General features: G+C 32.6%; 1 protein-coding gene across 1 annotated transcript; it reads right to left on the bottom strand.

The window, feature by feature from the left end:
- Nucleotides 1-10,776: 10,776 nt before the first annotated feature.
- On the bottom strand, nt 10,777-14,258 carry LOC139898313 (uncharacterized). Its single transcript, XM_071881042.1, has 5 exons — nt 13,902-14,258; nt 12,486-12,665; nt 12,218-12,344; nt 11,426-11,539; nt 10,777-11,130 (listed from the first exon to the last, which is right to left on the bottom strand). The coding sequence occupies exons 1-5, from the start codon at nt 14,256-14,258 to the stop codon at nt 11,015-11,017; spliced, it is 894 nt and encodes a 297-aa protein (XP_071737143.1). The 3' UTR covers nt 10,777-11,014.
- Nucleotides 14,259-21,969: the final 7,711 nt, after the last annotated feature.

Here is a 21,969-nt window from a genome sequence, read left to right as displayed (position 1 = left end):
ATGGTTGGAATAGATTTGTTACCAATTTTCACGTAGCTAAAATGATAAAAATTATCCAATCTTGTTTTACCCATAACTTCTTCATTTTAAATCCGTTTTGAATGAATCAAATTGCTATGGTTTCATATTGAACTGTATTTTATGAATCTACACAGAAAAAGTATAGGTTTATAGTCGGAAAAATAAGTTACAAGTCGTTTTTGTAAAGGTAGTCATTTCAGTCGAAAGAACGACGTCTAGATGACCATTTTAGAAAACATACTTCCACTTTGAGTTTAACCATAATTTTTGGATATAGTTTCATGTTCATAATAAAAATCATTTTCTCAGAATAACAAGTTTTAAATCAAAGTTTATCATAGTTTTTAATTAACTAACCCAAAACAGCCCGCGGTGTTACTACGACGGCGTAAATCCGGTTTTACGGTGTTTTTCGTGTTTCCAGGTTTTAAATCATTAAGTTAGCATATCATATAGATATAGAACATGTGTTTAGTTAATTTTAAAAGTCAAGTTAGAAGGATTAACTTTTGTTTGCGAACAAGTTTAGAATTAACTAAACTATGTTCTAGTGATTACGAGTTTAAACCTTCGAATAAGATAGTTTTATATATATGAATCGAATGATGTTATGAACATCATTACTACCTCAAGTTTAGTAGGTAAACCTACTGGAAGTGACAAGAAATGATCTAGCTTCAAAGGATCTTGGATGGCTTGAAAGTTCTTGAAGTAGGATCATGACACAAAAACAAGTTCAAGTAAGATTTTTGCTCGAATTAAGATAGTTTATAGTTATAGAAATTGAATCAAAGTTTGAATATGAATATTACCTTGAATAAGAAAGATAACCTACTGTATATAACAAAGGTTTCTTGATCTTAGATGATTACTTGGAATGGATTAGAAAGCTTGGAAGTAAATTAGTAAACTTGAAGGGATTTTTGAAGTATTCTTGAAGTGTTCTTCCTATGATGATTATAGCTTGATTCTTGAAGTGATTTTTGATGAAGATGATGATTAACTACTGGAAAAATACGTTCATAATAGTGTGGGTGTGTTGAGAGAGAATTAGAAAGAGATTTGGAAGTGAAATGGAGTGAATGATGAGTGTTAATTGGTGAGTGGTGAGTGGGGTTAAAAGGAGTTCTAGTTAGTTGACTAGCTCATGGTAGAAGTTAAAATTGATTAGTCATACATGACATAATCAAGAGTGGAATCCCATGCTAGTTCCTATTGGTATATACCCATAGTAAGTACGTTTTGAAGCTGTGTATAATACGGGTAAGAATACGACTAGAATTCTTGATGAAAGAAAAGAATGGGAAAGTAACTGTAACCATTTTCGTTAAGTATGAGTGTTTCGATATATGTCTTGAAGTCTTCTAAAAGTATTTTAATACATCTAAATACACTACATGTATATACATTTTAACGGAGTCGTTAAGTCATCGTTAGTCGTTACATGTAAGTGTTGTTTTGAAACCTTTAAGTTAACGATCTCAATTAATGTTGTTAACCCATTGTTTATTATATCTAATGAGATGTTAAATTATTATATTATCATGATATTATGATATATTAATATATCTTAATATGATATATATACATTTAAATGTCGTTACAACGATAATCGTTACATATATGTCTCGTTTAAAAATCATTAAGTTAGTAGTCTTGTTTTTACATATGTAGTTCATTGTTAATATACTTAATGATATGTTTACTTATCATAATATCATGTTAACTATATATATAACCATATATATGTCATCATATAGTTTTTACAAGTTTTAACGTTCGTGAATCACCGGTCAACTTGGGTAGTCAATTGTCTATATGAAACCTATTTCAATTAATCAAGTCTTAACAAGTTTGATTGCTTAACATGTTGGAAACGTTTAATCATGTAAATATCAATCTCAATTAATATATATAAACATGGAAAAGTTCGGGTCACTACATTAAGTTCATACTTAGTAGCTAATATACAATTCAACTACTACAATTCTATATGAAAAACTGATTATAATAATATTTCGCGTTCAAACTTTTATACAATATTTTACAAACTTACAATACCGCTTATTTTACATAAAGCATGAAATATAGCACACAATAACTTTGATACAAGATAGTTGTGAAGATAATTCTAGCTAGTACACAAGTCGTTCAGCAAAGGCAATAAAGACACGTAATTCATACGTCCAGAAACAAGTCATGCATTCTGGTTTTACTAGGACTACTTCCCATCCTTGGTCTTGTGCAACATAACCGTTATGGCCGTTGATAAGACAGCGTGTTGTAACGTCGTCAAAGGGATGAGGGTTACGTAATGTCCAACAGTCCCGTAATAATCTAAAAACCTCATTTCTTACCCCAATTACCGACTCCGTCACTTGTGGAAATGTTTTGTTTAATAGTTGTAGCCCGATGTTCTTGTTCTCACTTTGGTGAGAAGCGAACATTACTAATCCGTAAGCATAACATGCTTCTTTATGTTGCATGTTAGCCGCTTTTTCTAAATCACGAAGTCCAATATTCGGATATATTGAGTCAAAATAATTTCTTAACCCGTTGCGTAAAATAGCATTTGGGTTCCCCGGAATATATGCGTCAAAGTAAACACATCGTAACTTATGGGTTTCCCAATGTGATATCCCCCATCTTTCAAACGAAAGTCTCTTATAAACCAAGACATTCTTGGAACGTTCTTCGAATGTCTTACAAACTGATCTCGCCTTAAATAGTTGTGCCGAGGAATTCTGGCCGACTCTAGACAAGATTTCATCAATCATGTCTCCGGGTAGGTCTCTTAAAATATTGGGTTGTCTATCCATTTTGTGTTTTTAAACTGTAAAATAGACAAGAGTTAGATTCATAAAAAAAATACTTATTAATACAAGCAATTTTTACATATATCATAAAGCATAAGAACACTATATTACATATATTACACCACACGAATACAACTATCTTATTCCGACTCGCTCGTTTCTTCTTCTTCGGTTTTGGTTCGTTTTGCTAAGTTTCTAGGGATATATGATGTTCCCCTAATACGAGCCGTCGTTGTCCACATTGGTTTAGAAAAACCTGGTGGTTTAGAGGTTCCCGGGTCATTGTTACAACTTAAGGACTTCGGGCGTTGACGATACATATAAAGTTCATCGGGGTTGGAATTAGATTTCTCTATTTTTATGCCCTTTCCCTTATTATTTTCTTTTGCCTTTTTAAATTCAGTTGGGGTAATTTCTATAACATCATCGGAATTCTCGTCGGAATCCGATTCATCGGAGAATTGGTAATCCTCCCAATATTTTGCTTCCTTGGCGGAAACACCATTGACCATAATTAACCTTGGTCGGTTGGTTGAGAATTTTCTTTTACTTAACCGTTTTATTATTTCCCCCACCGGTTCTATTTCTTCATCCGGTTCCGATTCTTCTTCCGGTTCCGATTCTTCTTTCGGTTCCGACTCTTCTTCCGGTTCCTCTTCGGGAACTTGTGAATCAGTCCACGAATCATTCCAATTTACATTTGACTCTTCATTATTATTAGGTGAGTCAATGGGACTTGTTCTAGAGGTAGACATCTATCACATAATATCAAACGCGTTAAGAGATTAATATATCACATAATATTCACATGTTAAAAATATATAGTTTCCAACAAAATTTGTTAAGCAATCATTTATCAAGTAAACACGGTCGAAGTCCAGACTCACTAATGCATCCTAACAAACTCGATAAGACACACTAATGAAAAATTCTGGTTCTCTAAGACCAACGCTCGGATACCAACTGAAATGTCCCGTTCTTATTGATTAAAAACGTTCCATATTAATTGATTTCGTTGCGAGGTTTTGACCTCTATATGAGACGTTTTTCAAAGACTGCATTCATTTTTAAAACAAACCATAACCTTTATTTTATAAATAAAGGTTTAAAAAGCTTTATGTAGATTATCAAATAATGATAATCTAAAATATCCTGTTTACACACGACCATTACATAATGGTTTACAATACAAATATGTTACATCGAAATCAGTTTCTTGAATGCAGTTTTTACACAATATCATACAAACATGGACTCCAAATCTTGTCCTTATTTTAGTATGCAACAGCGGAAGCTCTTAATATTCACCTGAGAATAAACATGCTTTAAACGTCAACAAAAATGTTGGTGAGTTATAGGTTTAACCTATATATATCAAATCATAATAATAGACCACAAGATTTCATATTTCAATACACATCCCATACATAGAGATAAAAATCATTCATATGGTGAACACCTGGTAACCGACATTAACAAGATGCATATATAAGAATATCCCCATCATTCCGGGACACCCTTCGGATATGATATAAATTTCGAAGTACTAAAGCATCCGGTACTTTGGATGGGGTTTGTGAGGCCCAATAGATCTATCTTTAGGATTCGCGTCAATTAGGGTGTCTGTTCCCTAATTCTTAGATTACCAGACTTAATAAAAAGGGGCATATTCGATTTCGATAATTCAACCATAGAATGTAGTTTCACGTACTTGTGTCTATTTTGTAAATCATTTATAAAACCTGCATGTATTCTCATCCCAAAAATATTAGATTTTAAAAGTGGGACTATAACTCACTTTCACAGATTTTTACTTCGTCGGGAAGTAAGACTTGGCCACTGGTTGATTCACGAACCTATAACAATATATACATATATATCAAAGTATGTTCAAAATATATTTACAACACTTTTAATATATTTTGATGTTTTAAGTTTATTAAGTCAGCTGTCCTCGTTAGTAACCTACAACTAGTTGTCCACAGTTAGATGTACAGAAATAAATCGATAAATATTATCTTGAATCAATCCACGACCCAGTGTATACGTATCTCAGTATTGATCACAACTCAAACTATATATATTTTGGAATCAACCTCAACCCTGTATAGCTAACTCCAACATTCACATATAGAGTGTCTATGGTTGTTCCGAAATATATATAGATGTGTCGACATGATAGGTCGAAACATTGTATACGTGTCTATGGTATCTCAAGATTACATAATATACAATACAAGTTGATTAAGTTATGGTTGGAATAGATTTGTTACCAATTTTCACGTAACTAAAATGAGAAAAATTATCCAATCTTGTTTTACCCATAACTTCTTCATTTTAAATCCGTTTTGAGTGAATAAAATTGCTATGGTTTCATATTGAACTCTATTTTATGAATCTAAACAGAAAAGTATAGGTTTATAGTCGGAAAAATAAGTTACAAGTCGTTTTTGTAAAGGTAGTCATTTCAGTCGAAAGAACGACGTCTAGATGACCATTTTAGAAAACATACTTCCACTTTGAGTTTAATCATAATTTTTGGATATAGTTTCATGTTCATAATAAAAATCATTTTCTCAGAATAACAACTTTAAAATCAAAGTTTATCATAGTTTTTAATTAACTAACCCAAAACAGCCCGCGGTGTTACTACGACGGCGTAAATCCGGTTTTACGGTGTTTTTCGTGTTTCCAGGTTTTAAATTATTAAGTTAGCATATCATATAGATATAGAACATGTGTTTAGTTGATTTTAAAAGTCAAGTTAGAAGGATTAACTTTTGTTTGCGAACAAGTTTAGAATTAACTAAACTATGTTCTAGTGATTACAAGTTTAAACCTTCGAATAAGATAGCTTTATATGTATGAATCGAATGATGTTATGAACATCATTACTACCTTAAGTTCCTTGGATAAACCTACTGGAAAATAAAAAAATGGATCTAGCTTCAATGGATCCTTGGATGGCTCGAAGTTCTTGAAGCAGAATCATGACACGAAAACAAGTTCAAGTAAGATCATCACTTGAAATAAGATTGTTATAGTTATAGAAATTGAACCAAAGTTTGAATATGATTATTACCTTGTATTAGAATGATAACCTACTGTAAGAAACAAAGATTTCTTGAGGTTGGATGATCACCTTACAAGATTGGAAGTGAGCTAGCAAACTTGAAAGTATTCTTGATTTTATGAAACTAGAACTTTTGGAATTTATGAAGAACACTTAGAACTTGAAGATAGAACTTGAGAGAGATCAATTAGATGAAGAAAATTGAAGAATGAAAGTGTTTGTAGGTGTTTTTGGTCATTGGTGTATGGATTAGATATAAAGGATATGTAATTTTGTTTTCATGTAAATAAGTCATGAATGATTACTCATATTTTTGTAATTTTATGAGATATTTCATGCTAGTTGCCAAATGATGGTTCCCACATGTGTTAGGTGACTCACATGGGCTGCTAAGAGCTGATCATTGGAGTGTATATACCAATAGTACATACATCTAAAAGCTGTGTATTGTACGAGTACGAATACGGGTGCATACGAGTAGAATTGTTGATGAAACTGAACGAGGATGTAATTGTAAGCATTTTTGTTAAGTAGAAGTATTTTGATAAGTGTCTTGAAGTCTTTCAAAAGTGTATGAATACATATTAAAACATTACATGTATATACATTTTAACTGAGTCGTTAAGTCATCGTTAGTCGTTACATGTAAATGTTGTTTTGAAACCTTTAGGTTAACGATCTTGTTAAATGTTATTAACCCAATGTTTATAATATCAAATGAGATTTTAAATTATTATATTATCATGATATTATCATGTATGAATATCTCTTAATATGATATATATACATTAAATGTCTTTACAACGATAATCGTTACATATATGTCTCGTTTAAAACTCATTAAGTTAGTAGTCTTGTTTTTACATATGTAGTTCATTGTTAATATACTTAATGATATGTTTACTTATCATAGTATCATGTTAACTATATATATATCCATATATATGTCATCATATAGTTTTTACAAGTTTTAACGTTCGTGAATCACCGGTCAACTTGGGTGGTCAATTGTCTATATGAAACATATTTCAATTAATCAAGTCTTAACAAGTTTGATTGCTTAACATGTTGGAAACATTTAATCATGTAAATATCAATCTCAATTAATATATATAAACATGGAAAAGTTCGGGTCACTACACAACCCACGTTATATTGGACGGCGTCCAGCCCATCTGGACGTCGTCCAGCATGCCTGATCAGCTCCATTCCATTTCAAAACACACTTACGTAATCAACAACCAACGCTCTGTAACAACCTAATCAAGTTTTACATCAACAAAACGTTAAATAAATGTGTTTACACCACAAATACGGGTTAAGACTCAATAACCCAACCCAATACCAAGAGCATAATCTCGGGGACTACCAAATCCCCAATCCGCGTCCAAATATCCAAAAGCTACCCCATCGAGCCCAAACGCATCTAAGCATCTAGTCTAAAAACTAGCTAGCTTCATAATCACAATACCTGTAAAAAGGTAAACAACGAGAGGGGTAAGCATAAAGCTTAGTGAATGCAATAATTATACACATACATATATAATATACCTACTTGCAAACACTTACTCACATACCGCATACATGCTAGCAACACAATTAGCTTATCATCACAAGTACAAAGCTATTAACCTCCAATACCACAAGCTAGCACAACAATAGCATATATATAACCCGAACAATATAATATGCTACACTACAACACAATAACCATGGTTAACCAATCGTACAAGGGAATGGCGCTCGTGAAAATGACATCGGTGTTCATAACATCCGTTAGTGTACTTAACACCTCGTATCACTAAACCCTAGGGTGGCACCTTAACACCTCGGTACTTCACCCCGAGTGGCATCTTAACACCTCGATGCTTCACTCTTTACTTTACGGAGTGGCGTCTTACCACCTCGACACTTCACTCCTAGGTGGCATCTTAACACCTCGATGCTTCACCCCGAGTGGCATCTTAACACCTCGATGCTTCACCCGTCAATTCCTTAGAGTGGCATCTTAACACCTCGATGCTTCACTCCGAGTGGCGTCTTAACACCTCGACACTTCACTCGTCACGTGAAACGTGGTGTCTTAGCACCTCGACACTTCACATTTCACGCTACAACAAATAGATACATTATATACCTACGCATATAATTATTCCAATCACCTTGGAATGCCCGCACAAGTCATGTACAACATGATCTCCGTCCTCAAATCCGAGCAAGTAATCACCTATATTACACATAGGCACAATATATACACATAAATAGCCATTCTCTAAAAGAGAACCCGACACAAACATCCCTTATTCGAGGGATCACACCTTGCTCGCCAAAACCCGCCCATTTAACACCTAATGGACATAAACCAGTTACTACTTTGGGTGGTAATTTAAACCCACTCAACAAAGTACAATTTAACCCAAATTATACTTGACGCCATTTAAACCAAAATAACTTCCCATAATCACTTTCATTCGAAAACGCCACTTAATACTTAACAAAAGCGTTTAACATCCATTTGACCAAAACTAAAGTCATTACCAAATTTGATCCATCTAAGTCAACCCATTTTGACATAAGTCCCAAAAACATCTTTAATCACTAACGGCTAGTGATTAACTTTCCAAAACACCATTTAACACTTAAATCAAACATTTATATACTCGATTCATCAAGTCTTAACCCAAAACATAATTTGACACAATCAAAGTCAATACCCATTTTGACTAGTACACAAGTTCCTAAGAACATCAAATTTACACACAACTTCCAACCTGGTGATTTACACCCAAACCATGACCAAAATCGTCCTCAAACCCTAAACCCATGATAATCGGGTTTACTTACACAATACATAAAGTAAAACCCCCAATTTCATGAGAAATGGGGTTTATAACCCAAAGTAGCTCAAACCCTAAATATGAACAAGAAACTTAACAATTAAACTCGGAGTTAGAGCTTACCGACACTACCAAAATGTAGCCATGAGCGAGGTGAACAACTTTAACTCACGCGACTTGACCCGATTCGCTCATCTTCTTCTCCAAACCAAGCTTTCTCACTCTAAAATTTCACCCTATGTCTCTAAAATAAGATGGGAGTGTTTTGTGTGGGTGAGAATGAACTCCAATGGAGTTCTAGATCAGTTTTGATGATCCCAAACCGACCCCAAGTGAAAAGACCCAAATACCCCTTTTAATTTAAGTGAAATACAGCTGCTGGCCCGTCAGGCCTTTTGGACGACGTCCAAAAAGGTTGGACGGCGTCCCAATGAACTGCGTCTGAAACTGAAACTTTTTTTGGTCATAACTTTCAAACCGTAACTCCGTTTTCGACGAATCAAATATCGTTGGAAACGTAATGAGATTTACTATCCAATGGTAAAGTTTTAGAACCTCAACTCCAACTTTATTTGGGATCCAAATATACGCTTACATGCCTCGTATTTCGAATGACGTTCGAAATAACGCGTAACTGAAAAACGGGGTGTTACATTATTTTACATATTTATTTCTAATGGTTAAATTATATTTTATAATTTCAAGTTAATATACATATACTTACATTTATATATACATATTTATTTACAAACAATTATTCGTCAATCGTCGGGAATAATTAATGGTTAAATGCTTTCATGAAATAGTTAAAAAAAAAAAAAAAATTGAGACTCAACTCTACAGACTTTGCTTATCGTGTCGGAACATATAAGGATCAAGTTTAAATTTGGTCGGAAATTTCCGGGTCGTCACAGAAAGCACCAAAGGCGTGGTATTCTGAGATCGACGCTCATTTGATGAATCATAATTTTAGGAGGAGTTCAAGTGCATTTTGCTGGAACTCAAAGAAGCAAAGAATTGTCGCACAATCTACCGCAGAGGCAGAATATATAGCAATCGCATATGCTCTTAATCATGTTGTTTGGATGAGAAATGTGCTGTCCGACTTGGATCTAACTCAAGAATGTCCAACAGTAATCTATTGTGATAACAAGTCTGCTATTGCTATAGCAGAGAATCCGGTGCAACACGGAAGAACAAACACATCAATATCAAATATCATGCTATTCGAGAAGCCGAGAAGAATGGAAAAGTCTAGCTGAAATATTGCACATCTGATGATCAATTGGCAGATATGCTTACAAAGTCTCTTACGGGGATGAAGCTAGATCAATTGAAAATTTGGCTTATGATGTCTAACAACAATCTTAAGGATGAGTGTTAGCATATCTAAGCTTGTTATTAGACATTAATCTTATGTTATGTAAACTTAGTTACTAAGAAAACTTAGTTACTAAGAAAACTTAACTATTAAGTATTCTTAGCTATTAAGTATTCTTAACTATTAAGAAAACTTAGCCATTAAGGATACTTAGATATTTTAGTATCCTTGTTAAGTAATTATCGGTATTCGTGATCCTTAGCTCCTAAGATTTCTTAGAGGTTAAGAAAGTTGATTTTTTAGCCTATAAATAGATGTTGTAATCAAGAGTTGTATAAGATAACAAATCTTCAAAAATAACCTTCAAATTATTTCTATTCTACGCTTCCATTATTTATTCTAATCTGCTTAGCAACAAAGTCATGCTATTTTAATCTTTAGCAACAAAGTCTTGCAACTTTAATCTTTCAAGTGTAGAATTCTATTCTATTCTTGAACATTTACAATTTTAGACGCGATAACACTGGACATTCAAGATGGTTTTGTATGTGGTCAACACTTGTGCACGAGAAAGTTACCATGAACACCAATTGTAGTCCAACCTTTAATAATTTTAGCAGTTATTTAATAATTGTATGAACATCCGAAATTGTGACCTCTGGTTTATAGCACATCTTATTAAAGTTCATGCATAGCAATTCAGGCTAAGTTGAGTATATGTTAAGATTCCTCCCATAAGAAAAAATAGCATCAGATAATGAAATCTAATGCAACATTTGTACATGCATTCAAGCTGAATAACAAGCAAATAATGGTACGAATGTAATGGCGTCAGCACAATATACACAATATAGATGCAGTTCTATCAACTAATTCCATTTCAAAATACCAGATATCGAAGATATCGTATGCTATAGGTCATCGTATAATCACGCACATGATATCACTAGCGCTGAAATGAGATGGAATATGAGCCCGTATTTGGATCTTTCACTGCTTTGAAGTTGTCCACGCTCATCCCAAATTTTCCTAAAATTGTGTTCCCCATGTCTTTCAACTTCCCTGTACAAATATGATACCCAAATAAATCTTATTTGGAGAAACATGAAAATACACATCAAGTAGAGAATGCAATTTTGACCCATGTAGTAATGGTAGAGTTAATATGGGTTGTGTTTAATCTCATGACTTCCTTTTATCAGGTAAAGTGGGACCTACGAATGAACGATTCATTGCATTTCAAAAGGGACTTGATCAAATTTACATGCAAGAATTATTCAGTAAGTAGAAGTCTACACAGATACTGTTTATAGATGTTTAAAACATTAAAATAAAAGTACGGTTAACAAAAGCTTACCAAGCATCTCTTCCTTCATTTTTTCACGCTTTTCGACTGCCAATGGTTCTAAACGCACAATTGTTCTCTTAGACTGATAATTTGATGGATCCAACTCTAAGATTTTCTTCATATCTGAAAATGAAACCATAAGTAACTTAAATATACATGTAACCAAGTCTTATAGCTTTAATGCTGACACACTGGCTTGTTGGTATGTAATAATAAACATATTTTATAATATATCAACCTAATCTTGTCCAATTCCCATTTTAGGAAATCTACTTATTTTCGCTGCTTTGGACTCGGTCGGGATTTCTGAGGGAGTAATCGGCAACTCGGGGAGTAATTGGATTGGACTCTTTATACATTTAAATAACAAATTTCAAGATTATATGTAGAAATATACAAGAAATCCAAAAAGATAAATACAAAATTTAACATAATTGTCTAGAAACATAAAAATAATCTTCATTTGTTCAAGAACTCTAGAATTTCAATTTAAATTCAAATTAAAATGTTGACCAATGTTAGTTTTGATTGATTTTGACTGACCAAATCCGACTTTGACCAACTAAATCTGATTTACACCCATTGAGCGATGTTGACCAATTATTTACTCAAATCTTAGAAACCAGATCGGCCAGTTCCTAAGAAAGAGTAATCGGCACTAATCGGAGAGTTTTACAACACTAATTTTGTGCACAACCAGTTAAAAGTAGGTTATCAATTCCAGAAAATAAATCAGAATTATTTTCCTATTTTCCATAGATAAATAAAATAAATATACATATAAAAAAACTCATTACTCACCAGCAATAGCCTCGTCATAGTTATCAAGCTTTTCATGGGCTTCTCCTCTTCTTATCAAAGCTTTTATGTATGTTGGATTCAGTTCCAATGCTTTAGTACATTCTTTAACCGTGTCCTCATATTTTCCCTGTTATATATTTAGAACATGATATCGTACTTACGAAAAGGACTACATTTATAATCAACTACTAATAATAGTTCATGTAGTAGTATAAAGATGTTTGAATTGTCATATGCAATTTATGAGAATCATGAGTTAAGCACTTACCAGCTTGAAGAAACATGTAGCACGATTATTATGACATATCGCTCTAATTTCCGATGAAAAGGAAGAATCAGGTGCAAGTTGGATGGCATATTCATACTTTAATAATGCTTCTTCATACTGACCATCTCCAAATAACTTGTTCCCTTCAACTTTTAAGTCGTTCATTTGCGCTAAAACTTTCTGTATGTAAAAGACAACAAGTGAAACTGAAGTTACTCCTCTTTATACATCTGATAGCAAATGCAACATGTAATGTTGAATAACAGATGAACATTGAAAATTAATGAACAACATAAACTTAGAGAACTGAGTGAAGTCAATTATATTTTATTTATCTATTAAAAAGGCATACCATATATGTTGCTTAATTATTATTTGTGAAGCATATTGTATTAAATTGAGAAAGGACTAGAAACCAAAACAGATAATAAAGCAAAAAACACTCACTTAGTATGTTAATGGGTTTGAAGTGTCACAGTTTCTTGCTATGAGTGACCCTAAACGTTTCATCCTCTTGCTCTTTTCTATCAATCTATATATTACAGTCCAACTTATGTTCTGTTGCTTTTTTGTAATGTGCCATCAGGGGCGGATCTATTTTAGGTCCAGTGGTTGCACGGGACTACGCGATGTAGTGGAAATGTTTTTGGGCTTTTAACTAGTGACACCACTTGATAGTGTACAGTTTTTTTAGTGACACCATTGAAAAAGACATTTAGTAGAAATTTTTTTGGGATTTTAACCTGCGACACTAGTGACTACCAGTCCTAGATCCGCCACTGTGTGCCATGGTTACGTCTGCAGAAGCAAATACAGCTGAAACAGCAGAACCAATTAGGTCCATTATATTTCTACAATATCGTTAAAGTTATAATCATGAACTTGACCATATAAGCCTCAATGGTGCTTTTCTTAATCTCGACATACTAACTTCCCATATGGATCCTTCTTTACACAATATATTTCTATATGGTGAGCTCATGTAAAGATAAGAGTGTTTATAAAATCAAGCCCCCTGGTTCATAAATATGAAGTTCTGATAGTCATTCAAATATGTCTATTTGGCTCTGAATTTTTATAAAACTTAGATCGATAGATGAGTCTAAAAACTTAAATACTGACTTCTGACCACCTATATTCAACTGTAACTCACATTTAACCACTCATTTCATCCCTAATTATCTAAGGCATTTCATAAATTCTACTCAACTAGCCATATTTCATCTCTAATCACAGTATAAGTTTAAGGGTCGATTCAATACTAACAACATTCTAAAGTAGAAACCTAAAACAATACTAGGCACAAAATGAACATCCACTATAACGAAATAAACACAAATTCTACTAATACCTAAAAAGCATAAAACCCTAAATTCATAAATTTGCATAAAAATGTAAGCAGATAAACAATCGAACCTCCTTATGTTCATCATCAATTTCATCATTAATAAGTGCAACTTCAGAACTCTGATGATTCACAACTGGAGATACATCTTCCGGTTTACCTTCCTGATGTTCACGTTCAACGCCGTTAGGTTTATCGGTGTTCTCGGAAACCTCCTCATCGCCATCGGCAACTTCCGTCTCGCTTGCCGTTTCGTATCCGTCGGATTCGTAACCTACGTTGGCTGTTTTTTTGTCGTCGGTGATCGGAGTTAGTCCGCCGGCGTTTAGTTGATCTCCGGAGGTGGAACTGTTTCCGGTGGTAGAGGCTAATTTTAAGGGTTTTGATTGGATGTCATCAGTGGAAGGAACTGGTTCAATCACTACCATTTTGTTCAAAAAAACCTAAAAGTTGGAAGTCTGTTTGGCGTATTTTACAGGGTTAATATAGCACGTGCCAGTCACGTCGGGTATTTTCCCAATAAATAAGAGAACAACTACAAGATACCCATAACACATGTATGAGGTATGAGGAAGGTGAGACATAGACAATCTTTCCTATATCCTAAAATAAAGAGAAATTATTTCTCCACCCCGAGTAAAACACTCACAAGAGTAGAGAAAGTCCTCCCTCTCTCTGTTTAACAGATAAAGAGATTGCTTTCAAGAGGACTTCCGGCCCAAAGAATAGAAAAACAAAAAATAAAAATAAAAAAAATAATAAAACAAAAGAAAATAAAAATAAATAAAGTATGTATGCCTTTATAAGTATGCTTATGTCTGTTTCTCCAATAAATAAGAGAACTACTCCGTATAATTTGCCTTTTGCCTCGGATAGTTTCAAGAGAGGTTTAAGTAATGGGAATTAATAGGGATGATATCGGGTTGGGACGGGTTTAGGTAATCAGACTAGAACCTGATTAGAAAAATTCGTCTCAAACCTGGATCTAAACTCGTCGGGTTCTCATTTAGTTATTAACTAGCGGGTAAATGGATTTTCCCACGAGTATTCTGGTCTCCATTTACTTACGAACTATTGGATAAATGGGTTATTCAACGAGTATTTGAGTCTTTTTTCGAGTAAACGGAATGGATAATCGGGTATACGGGCTGAGTAATCGGGTATACGGGCCAGATAATCGGGTATACGGATCGTATATGGACTCGGGTCTTTTTTCGGGTATACGAGTCGGGTAATCGGGTTTGTGTCCAAAACGATACCCGGACCCAGACCCACGAAAAAATTAAAAACTATCTCCATACCCGACCCTAGACCCAGTTACCCGGTCCGAACCCGGCCCAAAAATATCGTGTTTCGGGTTTTTCCATCAAGTACGGGTTTTTTTTTTTTTTTTGCCATCCTTAGGAATTAATATCCAAAACACCTTTAGTTTTTTTTATAGATTGATCATCATATTTTATGTTATTTTTTAAAAATACTCTCAATTAAATTCTAAAATAAAATTTTTACAATACGGTTATTTTAGGTATTTAGAATAGATCTATCGATGCGGATCTGTTTATTATTAATGATCTGTTTTTCTATAGCTGTTAATGGAGTAAATAAATTTGTTATTAATTTGTCACTCAATCTGAATATTAGTCTATTCAGTGTTGTAAAAAAACTCAATTACTCGCCGATTAATCCCCGATTAATCATTTTTAAGAGCAATCCGTTCCGATTTTCAAAAATCCGTTTAATTAAATGGTCAACGTCAATTGATAAATAAAAATCAAATTTGGTAATTAAAGTCGGTCAAAGTTAAAAATGGTTAACATTTTAACATGAATTTAAAACTAACTTTATAGTTTTGGAGCAAAACGAATAATTTAGACAATTATGTTAAAGTTTATTTTTATATTTATAGTTTATTTTCTATATTTACACATATATTTTTTAAATTTTAATATTTAAATGTATAAGGTACAATCCAATTAATCCCCAAATGACCAATTAATCCTTCCAAAGACGTGACCGATTAATCTTCGAATAGCGAATTTTGCAATCTCTTCCCATTAATGACAAATGAAATCAGGACTTAATACATAAATAAATAAATAAATAAATAAATAGTAAACATTCCCAAAATTGATGGGAAGTAATTTATACGTATTTTACAGGGTTAATATAGCACGTGTCAGTCACGTCGGGTTTTCCCCCAATAAATAAGAGAACTACTCCGTATAATTTGCCTCGGATAGTTTCAAGAGAGGTTTAAGTAATGGGAATTAATAGGGATGAAATCGGGTTGTGACGGGGTTAGGTAATCAGACTAGAACCTGATAAGAAAATTCGTCTCAAACCTGGATCTAAACTCGTCGGGTTTTCATTTAGTTATTAATTAGTGGGTAAATGGATTTTCCCACGAGTATTCCGGTCTCAATTTACTTACGAACTATTGGATAAATGGGTTAACCGATTGATTAAACAGATTAATTGACTTTGACCGACTTTGATTACCAAATTCGATTTTGACCACCAATCGGCGTTAACCGATTAATTAAACGGATTTTGAAAAATCGAAACGAACTGCTCTTAGAAATGAGTAATCGAGGATTAATCGAGGAGTAATCAGATTTTTTACAGCAGTGGGTGTAGAAATAATGAAATGGTCAAAGTCATGTATTTCATTTCTTACACAACATGGTGTGCTTAAAATACAATTTTCTAGAAAGTCACAAAAAAGTGAAATTGTCACAAAAGTTGAAAATAATACTTCGTATTTGCCATTTGAGGACGTGTAAAGTCGAAAAAATTACGCTGTTTGTACCTGTGGTTTTTTTACATTTGCATCGTAACACCTAAACTTTTATTTTGCGTAGTTGGTACCTCAGTTTTACTTAACTATCGTGGTTGACACCCCAACCTAACTGTCGTAAAAATTTAATGGTTAACCCCTCACATATGCCATGCATATGAGGGCAAATTCGTCCCTTTCCATTATCTATATTTATATATAATAACAAAGTCAGTTTTTGCTAATCAATTTTAAAAAATTTTAAATGAAGAAAAAGTGACCATTGAATTAAAAAGTAACTTTTGTTATGAACTTGTCAAAAATGATGGCTGCCAATTATCATAAGAATCCAAAGTTGAACAGTAATTATATGTACTATAAATATATACCATGTGATATTACATTAGATGCACTTCTGAGATATATTTCATATACTCTCTCTCTCTCTCTCTCTCACTCTTTATATCTTCTAATAATTATCAATAGTCCACAGTCAAAAACCAGGCCACTAAAGGTAGTTATAAGCCTACTGAATTATAACACGTCACTAAAGGTAGTTATAAGCCTACTAAATTATAACACGTTATCAGCACGAAGTGCTCCATATAATCAAGGTTTATCTAAGCAAGCACAAGTCACTAATCAAGGTAATAATAATAATAATAATAAAATTCTTTAACGATATCTTCTATTATTTATTAGTAAGGTAAATATTATTATCATCATAACTAACATTTATATTTATGTTATATATGGTCGGTTATACCGCCTGAATTATATTTCTGTAATCTAACTATTATTAATTTCGCTAGCATTTATATTTATGTTATATGTTATATATGGTCGGTTATACCGCCTGAATTATATTTCTGTAATCTAACTCTTATTAACTTCACTAACATTTATATTTATGTTATCTAACATTTATGATTACTTATGCAACTAATCATTATTTATTTCATGCATACTAATGTTTATTCTTAAATTTATTATTTATGCATAATATGTTTATTCTCTTAATCTTCGTATTTATACTAAACGTATTTATACTAAATGTATTTTATAGTAATCATATTTATACTAATAAAATTCTTTTATTAAAATTATTATTAATATAACGAGTACATAACAGTCGTTAACGTCAACTAACGACGTTACAACGGTCATATATATATAACGGTTGTTAACGTCAACTGACGACGTTACAACGACTATATTTTTCAAATATAAAATAAACATCTCCGTTTTCACATTTTCACAAATCAATCTTCATTTTCTCAGATTACCACTCTCAAAAAGTTTTTGTAAAGATGATTCACACAAGGATGATTTTTCCTATTGTATTGGTCATATTAACTATCATCATTGTTGCTAATATACCACCAGGTGAACCTATATTCTATCCTGCCCTTGTGGTTTTATTATTTGTAATCATACCATTATTCTGTTGTTTGCTACTTATGAATTTAAAATGATTCTAATTTCATGTTGTTAGAAATTGATTATGATTATAATTTATGTTGTTCATCTTTCTGAAAATAGAAAATGTCAAACTTATCAAAGCTTGAGTTTGATGCCCTAGACGTATCGAGAACAAACTACAAATCATGGGTCATGGATATAGAAATAAATCTTGGATCATTGGGTATTCTAGAAACTTTAAAAGAAAACAATACTTGTTCTGATCAAGATAAATTAAAATCAATTGCTTTTATTCGCAAACATATTGATATCACCTTAAAACATATGTATCTCACTATCAAAGATCCACATGTTTTATGGGAAAGTATCAAGAGTAGATTCGATAATCAAAAGAAAATATTACTCCCAGCTGCGAGGGAAGATTGGAGAAATCTAAGGTTCCAAGAATTTAAAAAAGTAAGTGAATACAGCTCGGCCATGTTCAAGATCCGTTCAAAGCTTCAATTCTGTGGTCAAGAAATAAGTGATGCTGATATGATGGAGAAAACTTTCTCCACAATGCATTCTGCAAACATTACTATACAAGAAAATTTAAGATTGCAGAATTACAAAACTTTTTCCAAACTTCAAACTTATCTCTTAGTTGCAGAAGTGAATAAAGAATTACTGATGAAGAATCAAGAGTCTCGTCCTACGGGTGCACTAGCATTCCCTGAAGCTAATTCCATTAACAATAATAATAATAAAAAATAAATGCACCTGGACGAGGACGTGGGCTAGGTCGTCATCATATTGGCCAAAACCATCTTCATGAAAATTACCATAACAATAATAAAAATCATAACTATGTTGGAAATCACCCTTATGGTAATGGTCGTGGTGGTGGTCATGGTCGTAATGGTTACGGTGGTCGTGGTCGTGGACAAAGAAATAATAATCCACAAAATTATAAATTTCAACCACCATACAATCCCACAAATCATAATGTTGAAGGAAGCTCTTCAAAGAATATAGAAGATTCTTGTTATCGATGTGGTAAAATTGGCCATTGGTCCAAAAACTGTCGAACAAATCAATATTCTGTTAATCAATATCAGGAATTCCTAAAAGGAAAAGGAAAAGAGGCAAACCTTGTGGATGACCTTGATACAAAAATCCCTAAGCCAACAAGTGACTACTTTAATGAATAAATTTTCTATTATATGTCCATATCAAATAAATGGATGTAGATTTACGATCTATACCATATATACTTTACTATATGTTTCCTTATTATGTACTTTCGTTTATAACATATTTTTGAATGTAATATATTGATGAATTATGTACTCATTATTTGTTTCTCATATTTTGAAGTTCATGATGTACACTACTGGAGTGCAAAATCAGTCAAATGGTGGGGATCTTTGTATTGCAGACAGTGGTACCACACACACTATACTCAAATCTAAAAAATATTTCACTGATTTTAAAGCAACAGAAGGAACGATACATACTATATCACTGACAAGAAGCATGTGATTGAAAAACTACCAAGACTTAGTTCTGTTTTACATTTTATATATATATATATATATATATATATATATATATATATATATATATATATATATATATATATATATATATATATATATATATATAAATGTACCAGAAACACACATGGTAGTTAATGAAAAGGCATGTGATCCTGTAATGATCAAACTGTGGTATGAAAGATTAGGCCACCCAGGATCATCAATGATGAAAAGAATAATTCAAAATACACATGGACATCCATTGACGGATCAAAATATCCCTCATGATGCAATTATCCCATGTACATCATGCTCACTTGAAAAATTGATAATAAGACCATCACCTCTTAAGGTTGAAAAAGAATCACCAATGTTTTTTAAAAGAATTCAAGGTGATATATGTGGACCAATTCATCCACCATGTGGACCATTTAGATATTTCGTGGTCCTAATAGACGCATCTAGTAGATGGTCTCATGTTTGTCTATTATCAAGTCGAAACATGGCATTTGCAAAATTTCTTGCTCAAATTATTAAATTGAGAGCATATTTTCCTGATTATACTATTAAAAGGGTGAGATTGGATAATGCTGGTGAGTTTACATCTCAAGCATTTAATGATTTTTGCATGTCTATTAGGATTATTGTTGAACATCATGTTGCCCATGTGCATACACAAAATGGTTTAGCTGAATCACTAATTAAACGATTGCAGTTAATAGCTAGACCATTGATAATGAGAACAAAACTCCCACTATCTATATGGGGTCATGCAATTTTACATGCTGCATCATTAATTCGCATTAGACCAAGTGCAAGTCATACATATTCTCCCTTGCAACTTGCTTTTGGCCATCAGCCAAATATTTCCGACCTTAGAACATTTGGTTGTGCAGTTTATGTTCCTATCGCACCACCACAACGCACTAAAATGGGTCCTCAAAGAAGCATGGTGTAGTGACCTGAACTTTTTCATGTTTATATATATTAATTGAGATTGATATTTACATGACTAAATGTTTCTAATGTGTTAAGCAATAAAACTTGTTAAGACTTGATTAAATGAAATAAGTTTTATATAGACAATTGATCACCCATGTTGACCGGCGATTCACGAACGTTACAAAATTGTAAAAACTACATGTTGTGGTATATATAGACATATATATATGGTTGACATAAGATTATGATGAGTAAGTATCGCACTAAGTATATTAACAATGTGTGATATACATAAGAAATGAGATTACTAAGTTAAGAAACTCGAAATGATATATATATAACGATTATCGTTATGATAACGTCTACTAAATACATATGTATCATATTAAGATATTGATACACTATATTTAACATGATAAAATGATATTTAAATATATCATTAAGTGTGTTAACAATCAACTACATATGTAAAAACAAGACTACTAACCCAAGAATTACGAAACGAGACTTATATGTAATGATTATCGTTGTAACGATATTTTAATGTATATATCTTATTAAGAGATATTCATACATCATAATATCATGATAATATAATAATTTAACATCTCATTTGATATAATAAACATTGGGTTAACAACATTAATTGAGATCGTTAACTTAAAGGTTTCAAAACAACACTTACATGTAACGACTAACGAAGACTTAACGACTCCATTAGAATGTATATACATGTTGTGTTTTGATATGTATTCTTACACTTTTGAAAGACTTCAAGACACATATCAAAGTCCTTCTACTTAACAAAAATGCTTACAATTACATCCTCGTTCAGTTTCATCAACAATTCTACTCGTATGCACCCGTATTCGTACTCGTACAATACACAGCTTTTAGATGTATGTACTATTGGTATATATACTCCAATGATCAGCTCTTAGCAGCCCATGTGAGTCACCTAACACATGTGGGAACTATAATTTGGCAACTAGCATGAAATATCTCATAAAATTACAAAAATATTAGTAATCATTCATGACTTATTTACATGAAAATAAAATTACATATCCTTTATATCTAATCCATATACCAACGACCAAAAACACCTACAAACACTTTCATTCTTCAATTTTCTTCATCTAATTGATCTCTCTCAAGTTCCATCTTCAAGTTCTAAGTGTTCTTCATAAATTCCATAAGTATAGTTTCATAAAAATCAAGAATACTTCCAAATTTGCAAATCTACTTCCAAGCTTGCAAGTCTACTTCCAAGCTTTCTAATCCATTCCAAGTAATCATATAAGATCAAGGAACCTTTGTTATTTACAGTAGGTTATCTTTCTAATTCAAGGTAATATTCATATTCAAACTTTGATTCAATTTCTACAACTATAACAATCTTATTTCGAGTGAAAATCTTACTTGAACTGTTTTTGTGTCATGATTTTATTTCAAGAACTTTCAAGCCATCCAAGGATCCTT

Source organism: Rutidosis leptorrhynchoides, chromosome 3, assembly GCF_046630445.1.
Source record: "Rutidosis leptorrhynchoides isolate AG116_Rl617_1_P2 chromosome 3, CSIRO_AGI_Rlap_v1, whole genome shotgun sequence".
Taxonomy (NCBI): Eukaryota; Viridiplantae; Streptophyta; class Magnoliopsida; order Asterales; family Asteraceae; genus Rutidosis; species Rutidosis leptorrhynchoides.
The sequence above is the reverse complement of the archived record's forward strand: the minus strand, read 5'-3'. Positions and strand labels throughout refer to the sequence as shown.